Source organism: Amblyraja radiata, chromosome 14 (genome assembly GCF_010909765.2).
Source record: "Amblyraja radiata isolate CabotCenter1 chromosome 14, sAmbRad1.1.pri, whole genome shotgun sequence".
Classification (NCBI taxonomy): domain Eukaryota; kingdom Metazoa; phylum Chordata; class Chondrichthyes; order Rajiformes; family Rajidae; genus Amblyraja; species Amblyraja radiata.
Window position 1 is genome coordinate 23,865,810 of NC_045969.1, and position 13,092 is coordinate 23,878,901.

Here is a 13,092-nt window from a genome sequence, read left to right on the forward strand (position 1 = left end):
CATGCATTCACCACTACAGCTAAAGAGCTGTTCTGTCCTGTAGACTTTCTAATTTTCGTGTTTCCACAGGGAGTGAATTAAATCAGTAGGTTCCTTTGAAGGTGGGGATCTCACGAACAACCGCAACACTTCTGGTCGATATGGGCTTCAAGCATTTCAGAATTGTCTTCTCACATACTGGTCTGCTATTTTGAGCATTGGAGCTGCCTTCCTTCATAATTTGTATAATTGTTTCATGATAGGAGGGAGTAGTCTGCAATATTGCTGAGTTCTGTCTGTGGCAAGTTGTTTCTGCTAGAATATGCAGTTCTGTGCTCATCACCAAGTTAGGGTTTCAAATACAGTTTTATCTAGTGTTGTTCCAACACAATCTTCTACAGTCCTCATTGAACCAAGGTTGATTTCCAGTACAACAGTTGGTGAGGGGAGAGACAATTTGTTCTCAGTAGCAGTCACAAACACCAGAGGTCAGTCTTGACGCAGCCCCGCTGAGGGAGTTGAAGGAGGTCAGCACATTGCAATTAGGTTTCCTTGTACAAAGCTGCTCACTGTAGTTGATGCCATGAGTCTTCATGGGATCCAGAGTTGCTCTGAGGATACCCAGGGACAAACCTTCCAGGCTGATTCCTCTTCTGTTACCAGTTCTACTGGTTTGCCCAGTTCTTGGATATCTTGGGTTGTCAATGGAGCAGTCTGGGGTTTTGGTTCACAATTATGATGTTATGAGCGTGGGTATGAGTATCTGGGGAGCTTTCCTAATATTTGCATGGCAACAGATGTGGGGGAGATTGACTTTGTGAACTTAACAGAGCAAAGGAAATGCACAGAGCAGATAGATCTACCAAGATTGGGAGATATTTGAAGTAAATCATTAAAGCGACAATCAAAGTTAAACCCTCATTCATTTTGTCAATTATAGACTTTTTGGAAAACGTAATTGATATTGACTGGGCGATTTATGCTCTGTATTTGGAGATAGACTGGGAGTCCCATACATTCTTTCATAATTGGGGATTTACAATGCTCTTTGAATTTGAATTAGTGTTTGGAAATAAAACTTGTTCTGTATTACCAGAGATAGTAATTTTCCATACTGCTGATTGCCACCAACTAAGATACCAATCAAAAGATCAGAAAAATAAGCATAAAAAGCATTGCAACTGGAACCTAGCAGCTGGCAGCCAAGGATCATAGTGATGAAGAAAAAAGGAAATGTAAAAATAAATCTGATGGCAGTTTAAGTTTGTGAGACCAAACTCTGCACGATCACTCACTGAATTGCATTAAGAGCGACACTTCAGATCACCTTTGCACACTGGTTTTCTTTCGAGTGCGTCGCTGGAATGCCACCTGGAGAATGATAGGTAACAAATTGGGCAGAAATCACCAGATGATCTTTCATTTATTTCTATACAACTAGTCGGATAAATCATTTTGCCGTGCAATTTCTATAGCAACCTTAAAAGTATTATGAGGATAATCCATATCAATAATGTATTTAACATTGGAAATTGTCCTATGGTGCTTGAGACGAATGCAATCAAAGAAAGATTGATTCACAGTCGCCATAATGAGACATCATTAGCTGGTGAAAGATGTTATTTTTAAGGAAGATCTCAGAAAAGGACAGAATGGCAGAGGTTTAGAAATCTTTAACAGCCAAACTCATGCTTGAGTAACAATTATGGGTAATATTTTGTGCATTATGCAGTTTGGATATATACTAAAGTTTGTGTTAGTGTTTAGTTTAAGTTTGCAACAGTGTTAACGAAAATGCTTCCAATTAGATTTGCAGTAGCATCTGGATTACAATTTGAGTATGTGAGCAGCAGAGCAATTGTCTCCCCTGTCTACTTCTCATTACCTGAGTTTCTTAATTTGTTGGAAGTTGCAATATTCATTTAGCTTGTTTTTTGGTTTACATTTCATTATCCATCCGACTGGGGTGATATTGGATGATTTGAGCCAAATACCTGGTACCCAAGCAGGATCGTACTTAAAATTACGATGAGAACAAGAATCCTAGAGTAATTGCAATGCATGGTGGAGAATTACTGTAATATTGTGGATATATTGATATGTTAGGTTTAAGGCCTGAGTTAGGGATTATCAGTGATAAGGGCTTTGCTGATTTTGTCATTAGGGTTCAAAATTGATTATAGTTGCAGTTTTAGAATCAGAGTTAGCAGGAATTAGTTGTACAATATACAAGGTACATTTATTTGTCACATGTGCCAGTTGGCACAGTGAAATGTGATCACCATTCAGCCATACAATAAAATAAAGAACACAACACACGATAGAGTATAACATAAAACATCCCCACACAGCAGAATCAAAAGTTTCCCACTGTGTGGGAAGGCACCAAAGTCAGTCATCTTCCTCTGATGTTCACCCGTGGTCGGGGCCTCCGGTGCCCTCCGCAGTCGCTGCTACGGGCAGCCCGCTGCTCAGGCCCAACGTCGGATTGGGAGTCCAACCTCAGCGGCTTGGACCTCCGAATCGGCCGCTTCCCATCGGAATTAGCAGAACCCGACGTACTCAGGCCACACCGGACGGAGATTCACGCTGGCGGCTCTCGGCAAAGGGCCCCAGGACTCCGCGATGTCGGTCAGCGCCGCCCATGCTGGGAGCTCCGCGTACCACAGCCCCGCGATGTTGGAGCAGCGGGCCCAACGCTCCGGAGCCTCAAACGGTGATCCAGGTACGTATCGCCCGCTCCGTGGTGAATCCAGCGCCGCACCGCCGCTGCCGCCGAAGCTCTGGTCCGGTCCCCGGTCTCCGGTAGGAAAGGCCGCTCCGATCCAGTGGTAGGCCACGAGGAGGGGGGTGGGGGCGAGGACGCGACTCGGAGAAATAGTCGCATCCTCGCCAGAAAGCGACTGGGAAACGTTTTCCCCCTTACCCTACCCCCCCTCCCCCACATAGAAAACGAAAGAATCCCCAAAACAAAACTGTTTAGACAAACTAAAATTTAAAAAAGATGGGGAAAAACGGACAGACTGTAGGTGTTGGGATTTATGCTTTAGGGTTAGGCCTGACGTTGAGATTAAGGATGACCTCATGGGTGGTTGGAGAATTACATTGTGTGTGTTTCCTTGAGATTTTTCAGCGTACAGGTGTGAATTTGTTCTGTTTTTGGAGTTTGAGGTTGCATTACAATAATGTTAAGAGAAAGTTTTGGAGTCAGGCTTAAGGCACAGGGTTAATGTTTGGATGAAGATTTGAGCAAGGGACCATTAGGATTTCAGTTTGGGGAAATTAAGTCCTTGTGTTTAGATTTTTATTTTTCAAGCCTACTTGGCCTTTTTTTCAAGATCAGGGCTAATCTTCCACCCATTCTCCATTTTCATGCACTAACCCCACCTTACTTAATTCAGAAACCAACACTTTCTGTTTGAATGAATTCCAAAGATTCACCATACTCTGTGGATAAATGTCACCTCATATCTATTCCTTATTCTAAGTCTGTGTTCTAGACTTCTCATCCAAGGGACACTCCTTGCATCCAGCCTTTCAATAGTAATATACAGTAGTAATAGACAGTAGATTAAAGTCTCACTCAAGACAAGGTTAAAATTCCACCTAATGCACAGGTGCTGCATTGCTAGAGGAACCATCTCTCAGTTAGACATCTGTCCACAAATCAAAAACAATCACACATTATTTGAAGGATAATTTTTTTCCCCCTGGTATGCAGGCTAATATTTTTTCTTCAACCAATATAACTAACCGAAATAATCTTGTTATTAGATTGCATCCAGTGGATAGGAGTGGGAAAGAAATGTCCACGACACCTCCATTTAAAAAAAAAAACACAGTAATGACTGCTCTGGAAACTACTGACTCAAAAGTTGAAGCTGGATATGCACATACTGATAATGTAGCACGGGCAATGTTGGCTGAAGAGGTCAGACCGACTCGTATAACAATTCTCTCAGACACATCATTTAAGAAAAAAAATGTTTAATATTCAAATCAACAGCACGCTTCTGGACATACAACTTAGCTGAAAGGAAAACAAAATAAGATTTAACTGCAGTACTGTTGAAACAGAAAAAAAATATGCATCACAACACCTGTCAAACAAGTGTTCATTTTATATTATAAAAAAACAGAAATGATCCAAAAGTTATGGACTCTTGCTTGTTCCTTTGGTCTTTGATGCAAAAAAGGCAGACATATTTTTCATTCCACTTTTGTCAACCTTTGACAGGGATTTCTGTGCAGCTGTCATCTTGGTGGGCTATGAGGAAAAAAAAACAATGGTTAATATTTATTTTAGGAAAATTACCATAATGGTTTAAGATGGACTAACAGCAATTGTTTTGTGTTTAATTAACATTATCAATTGATTTAATTAATAGATTGAACATTTATACTGAATTAAATTGTTCTGAATAATGCAATTCTTGGAAATACCTGTTATCAAATTCCTATTATGCATAAAATGCATATGCAGCAATTTTCATTAGCTGCAAATGAAAGAAGTTGCGTTCTAATTTCATGCCTTATTCACTCCACCTAGTTCTAATTTTATTATGCCTTTAAGTACTTGGCTTCTTGCATTCTGCATGTTTTCACCGAGGAGAAGGACATGGAGGACAGTGAGACCAGTGTAGAGGACACAGAGTTGCAAGGGCAGTTTGAGATTAAGGAGGTGGTGGTGTTGGCACTCTTGAAGAGCCTTAAGATGGATAAATCCCCAGGACCTGATGGGATTTATCCCTGGTTATTGAGAGAGGCAAGTGAGGAGATTGCGGGAGCCTTGGAGGTCTTTGAGTTTTTCCTGGCTACCGGCGAGATCCCAGAGAAATGGGGATTAGCTAATATTGTTCCTTTATTTAGGAAGGGAAGGAATGAGAATCCAGAGAATTATAGGCCAGTAATTCCTCACATCTGTGGTGGGGAAGCTATTGGAGAGAATTCTTCGGGATAGGATTTACTCCCATTTGAAAAGGAATGGGTGAATTGGGGACGGTCAGCATGGTTTTTTACATGATCGAGTTTTTTCAGTGGGTAACGAAGGCTTGTTAGCCTGACATCGGTGGTGGGGAAGATGCTGGAGTCAATTATAAAAGGTGAAATAGCGGCACATTTGGAGAGCAGTAACAGGATCGGTTCGAGTCAGCATGAATTTACGAAGGGGAAATTACGCTTGACTAATATTCTGGATTTTTTGGAGGACGTAACGAGGAAAATGGTCAAGGGAGAGCCAATGGATGTAGTGTGCCTGGACTTTCAGAAAACCTTTGATTAGGTCCCACAGAGGAGATTAGTGGGCAAAATTGGAGCACATGGTATTAGGGGTAGGGTACTGACATGGATAGAAAATTAGTTGGCAGAGTAGGGATTAACGGGTCCCTTTCAGAATGGCAGGCAGTGACTAGTGGGATGCTGCAAGGCTCGACGTTGGGACCGCAGCTATTTACAATATACATTAATGATTTAGATGAAGGGATTAAAAGTGACATTAGCAAATTTGCAGATGACACAAAGCTGGATGGCAGTGTGAACTGTGAAGAGGATGCTGTCAGGATGCAGGGTAATGGAGAGGTTAGGTGAGTGTGCAGATGCATGGCAAATGCAGTTCAATATGAATAAATGTGAGGTTATCCACTTTGGTGGAAAGAACAGGAAGGCAGATTTTTATCTGAATGGTGTCAAGTTAGGAAAAGGGGAAGTTCAACGAGATCTGGGTGTCCTTGTACATCAGTCACTGAGAAGTAAGCATGCAGGTACAGCAGGCAGCGAAGAAAGCTAATGGCATGTTGGCCTTCATAACAATAGGAGTTGAGTACAGGAGGAAAGAGGACCTTCTGCTGTTGTACAGGGCCCTGGTGAGACCACACCTGGAGTATTGTGTGCAGTTTTCATCTCCAAATTTGAGGAAGGACATTCTTGCTATTGAGGGAGTGCAGCGTAGATTCACGAGGTTAATTCCCAGGATGGCGGGTCTGTCATATGTTGAAAGAATGGAGCGAGTGGGCTTGTATACACTGGAATTTAGAAGGATGAGAGGAGATCTTATTGAACCATACAAGATTAAGGGATTGGACACGCTAAAGCTAGGAAACATGTTCCCGATGTTGGGGGAGTCCAGAACCAGGGGCCACAGTTTAAGAATAAGGGGTAAGCCATTTAGAACTGAGATGAGGAAAAACTTTTTCACCCAGAAAGTTGTGAAGCTGTGAAATTCTCTGCCTCAGAATGCAGTGGAGGCCGATTCTCTGGATGCTTTCAAGAGAGTTAGATAGAGCTCTTAAAAATAGCGGAGTCAAGGGATATGGGGAGGGCAGGAACGGGGTACTGAATGTGGATGATCTGCCATAATCATAGTGAATAGGGGTGCGGGCTCGAAGGGCCGAATGGCCTACTCCTGCACCTATTGTCTATTGATTGATGAAGGTAGGGCAGTGGATATTGCCTACAAGGATTTTAGCAAGCGGTTTAATAAAGTCCTATTCAGGAGGCTAATCCAGAAGATTAAGATGCATGGGATTAACAGTGACTTGATTGTATGGATTCAGAACCATCTTACTAAAACAGAGAGGGCTGTGGTGGAAGGACAATATTCAGGCTGGAGTTCAATAACCAGTGGAGTTCCGCAGGGAACTGTGCTGGGACCTTTACTGTTTGTGATGTAAATGACCTGGATGAAAACATTGACAGGCAGGTTAGTAACTTTGCAGAAGACACCAAGGTTGGTGGGGTTGCTGACTGTGAGGAAGGCTGTCAAGGTATACAATGAGATATAGATTAGATACAGAGATGGATGGAGAAATGACACATAGAGTTTAATCCACGCAAGTGTGAGGTGTTGCACTTTGGGAGGTCAAATGCAAGGAGAAAAAATAGCAAGGCCCTTAATAGCTTTGGTGTACAGAGGGATCTTGGGATCCAAGTCTATAACTTCCTGAAAGTAGAGTGGTAAAAAAGGCATATGGTATACTTGTTTTCATAGGTCGGAGCATTGAATATAAGAATCAGGAAGTCATGATGCAGCTTTATAGGACTTTGGTTAGTCAGCATTTTGGGGATTTGCATGCAGTTCCTGTTGTTCCTTTACAGGAAGAATGCAGTGACTTTGGAAAGAATGGATGGAGGTTTATCATAATGATGCCCTAGATTAGAGGTTAATAGCTACAAATTGGTTGGACAGACCAGGATAATTTTCTCTGGATCAGACGTTGCAGAGAGACCTGATAGAAGTATCATAAAATTATGAGAGGCATACATAGGATAGTTTCAGAACTTTTATCCCCGGATAGAAAAATCAAATACTAGAAGGTACAGCTTTAAGGTGAGGGGAGCAAAGTTTAAAGGAGATGTGCAGGGCAAGGTTTGTTACTAAACACAGGGTGGTGAGTGTCTGGAATGCACTGATGGGGGCAGCAGTTAAGGCAGATATAATAATCGTGGCAATCAAGAGACTTTTGGTTAGGTAGGGAATGGAGGGATATGGATTATGTGCAGGCAGATAAGAGATGGTCTTAGCATCATGTTCAGCATGGACATTGCAGGCCAAAGGGACGTTCTATGTTCCCAGAAGAAATGGTTTATCTAGGTCCCATCGAATCTGTTATTTTAAACACTTTAATTAGATCAACACTCAATCCAATAATCAATTGTAACGCAAAGTTAGTTTCTGTAATTGGTCACAATTTAACTGATTTAATTTTGGTGCAATTGTGTGTACTCATTCCAAGCATGTGTTTACTCAAGTTGCGGCTACAAGAAACAATTGCAATGTATTACTTTACCGCCATCAACCACAGCCATGACCTGCTTAGAAAAAACCCAGGGTACTCCAAATAAATCTTAATCCTGTCAAACATTGTATCTACCTAACTTGATAGAATTATATGAAATAACAGAAAAGGTTTTGGGGGAAATTGGATGTAATCTGATGTATGCTTCCAAAGTGTATATAATAAAGTTCCACATAATAAACTTGCCATCAAGACAGAAGCGCTTGGAATAAATGGGATAGTAGCAGCATGAAATGTGGTGTATTAACATAAAACAGGTGTTTGGAATCCCCTGCCTGACAAGATAGTGGAAGCGGACTTGGTAGTAAACTGGATTAGTTAGAGATCTGTAGAGAAAGGACAAAGCAGTGGTCCTATTTGGGCAAACTTGTGAAAGGTTCTTAATTGGTAATGATCACGTGATTACTCAAACCCTTTTCCAGTTAAAGTGGGGTTCCGGAGGGGGATGGTAATTAGATAATTGCTCTTTTATATATTAATAACATGGGCTTGAATGTACAGCACACAATTTCCAACTGCTAAATGTAGTGATTTTTGCCTTAGATGCTCTGAAACTATTTTAAGAACAGGAGTTTATAAAACTGCTGTATGAATTTTCTTGGAGTTTCAGAAGATTCGAGGGGATTCAATGTTGAAATTGATCACAATCCACAAGTCTTGACTCTGATGCACTCAAGCCAATTGCACGTCGATTGAGATCAGCTAGCTCAGCAGGGATTTGGAAAGGACCGTTGGGATCCTCTCTCTTCAAGAGAGTTAGATTTAGCTCTTTGGGCTAAGGGAATCAAGGGATATAGGGGAAAAGCCGGAACGGGGCACTGATTTTGGATGATCAGCCATGACCATATTGAATGGCAGTGCTGGCTCGAAGGGTCTACGCCTGCACCTATTTTCTATGCTTCTATGTTTCTATCCTTCTAACTGTGCAACTCAGTGTTTAACATCAACTTCTGAAAGACAATAACAGCAGTGGGAGTTAAGTGTGAAAGCTTACCTTTTTCTCTTTTGAATCAGAGTTGAACTTGGTGTAATCTTCTTCCGCCTCTACTACTTTACCAGACAATTTCCTTTTCTGTAATGGCAGTTTTGTTGAATAAAGTTGTAGCATTGGCAGATTGTATTGTAAATTGCAGGTATCGGAAAAAATTTATCTACTATACATAGTGCATTGTTCTCAATCAACAGCTGATTTGAGAACATTTCAGCATGCAACCTGTCATGCACATGCTTATGCAAATGGTTTCACTGGACATTCTTATACACAGAACCTGCAATAAATCATCACAATGCACATCTTTTCAGGCTTATGTCCTCCAAGCAACTTGTGGTGTAATAGAAGAACAAGGGGCAAAACAAGCCTTCAGCTTGCATTTTACATTTGAAGTAATTCTTCATTCCTTAATAATCAGTACAAAAATTAGTATTTCATCCCACGTTCACCAAGCATTAAAGCAACATTTACAGCAGAATCTATTGAAAGGAAAGTTAAAAATCTGCAGTAGTTAAAAATCTGAAACTGAAAAAATAGGAATGCTAGAAATATGCAAGAGATCATTGGTTGGGGATTCACCTTTATGATGGATAATCAAATTGAAACATTAAAAGGGTTATCTGTCAGTTCATGCTGTCTGGCCTTTTGAGTAGTTTAGTGTTTTCCAGTTATTTCAGTATTCAGGGCCCCCCATGTTACTGTGAGTGAATACAAATATTTAAATGAACAATTTCTGATAACGTTTTCCATTTCATCATTTGTGAAAAGGTAGGTACAGTGGAGAACAACCCTTTATATACATTTACTACTAAAGTGAGCAATGGGAAAGTTTTAATAATAGAACATACCACCTTATACCTCTGCTCTGTTGATCTGGTATCATTTCAAATATGAGGCAGATTCAGCAAAGGGTTATCAAGGGTTTATTAGCTCAGAAGTTGCTGCTGTAGCCCGAAAATAATGTGCGCAGCATGCGTTTATAATGTTTGTTACTATCAGCCGAAGCATCCTGAATGTTAGATAATACTTGTAATATACCAGATATAACAAGTGCCTTACAAGTAAAATCAGACATCAGATGTAGGCTGCTGATAGAATCCATCGAACTTTGCTTTCATCAATGCTGCTTAGTCCCATCATTCAGGATAGGAAAGATGGGACATAGATCTTCACTGTGGAAGTTTGTATATTGTCTTGGGATTCAGTGATTAATACATTCTCTTCTGGTATGTGTAATGTTGGCAACATATCCAGTTGCTATTCTTTGCTTCCCAGAACATGTTATGATTCGACCACTTAGTAAAACCTGGAAACTGTCAGTTTGGCATGTTCTAAACCCTGTAGGACCTAAGTAGCCCTTTTGGATTTGGACACAATCCAACTGATCCATGGCAACTTGCCTAGTACCAGTTCACAAATGAGCAGAGTTTAATGAATTCAACTGCATGATTTATACCAGTAGGTATAAGAGGATGCAAGAACATTTTTTACAGCTCATACAAAAATGGATTGTGCATGGGAACCATATACAAATTAAATTATTGCGTGGTTTGGTGATGTTAGCTGAGGGAAAGTTAGCTGGAACGCTACATCAATACAGATTGACTCCGTGTGATAAAGTGAAAATAATTCAGAATAGAAAGAACACATGTTCCATCAGAACCAATTGCTTGATTATTCCTCTGGTAGTGACAAAAGGTTGTTAAAAGAAGTGCAAGTGGATGGAACAGTACTTTATTATTGCACTAACTTGACCAAAAACTAAGAATTCCATTTACTGGCATTTGGTCCATAGCCTTCTGCACCTGGAACTTCAGGTGCTTAACCAGATGCTTCTGAAATGTTCCATCCTGAAGACAACTACTTCTTTAGTGTAACACCCTTTCAGTAGTGGTCCTCCAAATTAAATCCTTCCACCTCAGAATGATTACACTCCATCAATACAGAAACAGCCAAGATCAAATGCCAACATTTTGGAGTGGGAATAAATTCTCAAAGTGAAAAAGTGAAGGATTTTCAATTATTCCAGGTAGAATCTCAAATGTATCCTAATTACTGAGCACTTGCATTCTCTTTATAGAAATGGCTTTGCCACTAAGTTTAAGCGATTGCAGCATTTATCTTTGAAACAGAAAACAATTGATTCACTACATACAAAGCAGTTATAAATTTTCATGCTACAACGTTTACTGAATATTTATAACAGCACAACACTAAATGATCAATACAGACACAAACCTTTGATGCTGGCTCACTTGATGCTGTGTTGGCTGAAATAACTGGTAACCTAAAAATAAAAATGCTGATAAGACATCTGAATAATATTATTGAACAATACTTCTCAAATACTACATTGATGCATTGACTTGGGTTCAGTCTGGAATGTTGGTTGAAGCAAGAATCTTATGAATCACTGATGAGAACTGGGCTATGGCAGTTCATAGAATATTTCTTTTTTCCATTGACAGCTGAGGTGCAAGATCTCAATTCTAACCCTAAATTATAGATTATTGGGGTATGCAACACATTCTAAAGTTATCCAAGAATATCTGATAAATGTGCCACTGCTCCCATGTTGGAGTAAGGGCCAGAAAGGCCTTAATCCTACTCTTGCCAAGTAGTTTAAAACTCTGGCAGACCAAAAGCTACCCGTGGAACAATCAAATCCCACCAGTTTTGATAAACTCCTTTTATAATATGTTCAGGCCTTTTGTCAGATCCCCGTAGGACTAGTGACAATTCTCAAACAAGACCATATGGAGGAATAGAAACATAGACATAGAAACATAGAAATTAGGTGCAGGAGTAGGCCATTCGGCCCTTCGAGCCTGCACCGCCATTCAATATGATCATGGCTGATCATCCAACTCAGTATCCCGTACCTGCCTTCTCTCCATACCCTCTGATTCCCTTAACCACAAGGGCCACATCTAACTCCCTCTTAAATATAGCCAATGAACTGGCCTCGACTACCCTCTGTGCAGAGAGTTCCAGAGATTCACCACTCTCTGTGTGAAAAAAGTTCTTCTGATCTCGGTTTTAAAGGATTTCCCCCTTATCCTTAAACTGTGACCCCTTGTCCTGGACTTCCCCAACATCGGGAGCAATCTTCCTGCATCTAGCCTGTCCAACCCCTTAAAGAATTTTATAAGTTTCTATAAGATCCCCTCTCAATCTCCTAAATTCTAGAGAGTATAAACCAAGTCTATCCAGTCTTTCTTCATAAGACAGTCCTGACATCCCAGGAATCAGTCTGGTGAACCTTCTCTGCACTCCCTCTAGGGCAATAATGTCCTTCCTCAGATTTGGAGACCAAAACTGTACGCAATACTCCAGGTGTGGTCTCACCAAGACCCTGTACAACTTGTTGGGTCAATTCCTGGGGATGTTCCCCATGACTACCCGTATGACTAGAGGATGGGAAGTTAAATAGGGGTGCAGAAATTCCAAAAATCTGTAGGTGGTAGATGTAAAATATCACCAAAATCAGATTCCTATTCAGAAGGAAGGTGGGAGGGGTGCAAAAAGCATTAAGCCTGCCCTGCACCACTTAAGAGTCCAATAAGAGCCTCCATATATGTCAAGTGTTAATGGCTCAAAAATGGCAATTTAAATTCTGATATGAATGCAGATTAGGGCAGCCAAGTAAGCCAAGTTTGGAACTGGCAATTTGATAAGCTAGAGTAAACTCCCTTCTTTGCACCTCAGATTTTCAAGGTCTAAAACTTTAGCGTTGTGAAGGGATATTTCAAATACATTCACAAAACCCAAATTCCTTATTTCTGAAGTGTTATTTCATACTTGATGGTGTTGTCTTCACATTATCCCTTCCTTCGCATTTACACCTATATACCCTAGTCCTGTGTGGCCTAATTCTCACATTTAAGTTCCTATCACTACCAAAGTATTGAAACTATTTAAAAAAATAACACCAACAACTTTCTTGGACGTGATCCATAGATTATAAACACTTACTTCTTGACCTATCTGCCATTCTCCTCCAAATCTGTTCCTTCATTATCCAGCTGAAGCAACATACACTAGTTTCATTTTTATTTATCCATCTGTAACCAGAGAATTATCTATGTAGGAATCTTCATCCTCTCTTTATTATCTTACAACATGACCATTCCAATGCTCTCCTGGCTACATAAATATGAAGGATTTCAAAACATTGCAACCTGCATGCTGACCTAGGTTAGCCTATAATTTTAGATCTTGTTTTCAAAGCCATCCTTGGCAAGACCCTCCCCTCATTCCAACTTCCTTAGGGTCTGTACCTCTTACAGATTATTCCACGGTTCTTTAACTCTGGTCTTCGCAAGACTG

The 13,092-nt window shown here is 40.5% G+C and overlaps 1 protein-coding gene across 2 annotated transcripts in view; it reads right to left on the bottom strand.

Annotated features, from left to right (window-relative positions):
• Positions 1-405: 405 nt before the first annotated feature.
• rnaseh2b (ribonuclease H2 subunit B) overlaps positions 406-13,092 on the bottom strand; it is a 32,871-nt gene continuing 20,184 nt past the window's right edge. The window contains exons 9-11 of one of the 2 annotated variants that reach the window (XM_033032802.1): positions 11,002-11,050; positions 8,767-8,844; positions 3,950-4,246 (exon numbers count right to left, since the gene is read on the bottom strand). In XM_033032802.1, coding sequence (XP_032888693.1) covers positions 4,133-4,246; positions 8,767-8,844; positions 11,002-11,050 — 241 coding nt within the window. In that variant the 3' untranslated portion in view covers positions 3,950-4,132. Of the gene's footprint in view, positions 1,351-3,949; positions 4,247-8,766; positions 8,845-11,001; positions 11,051-13,092 lie in introns of those variants that run through there. The other variant, XM_033032803.1, reaches the window with a different exon arrangement.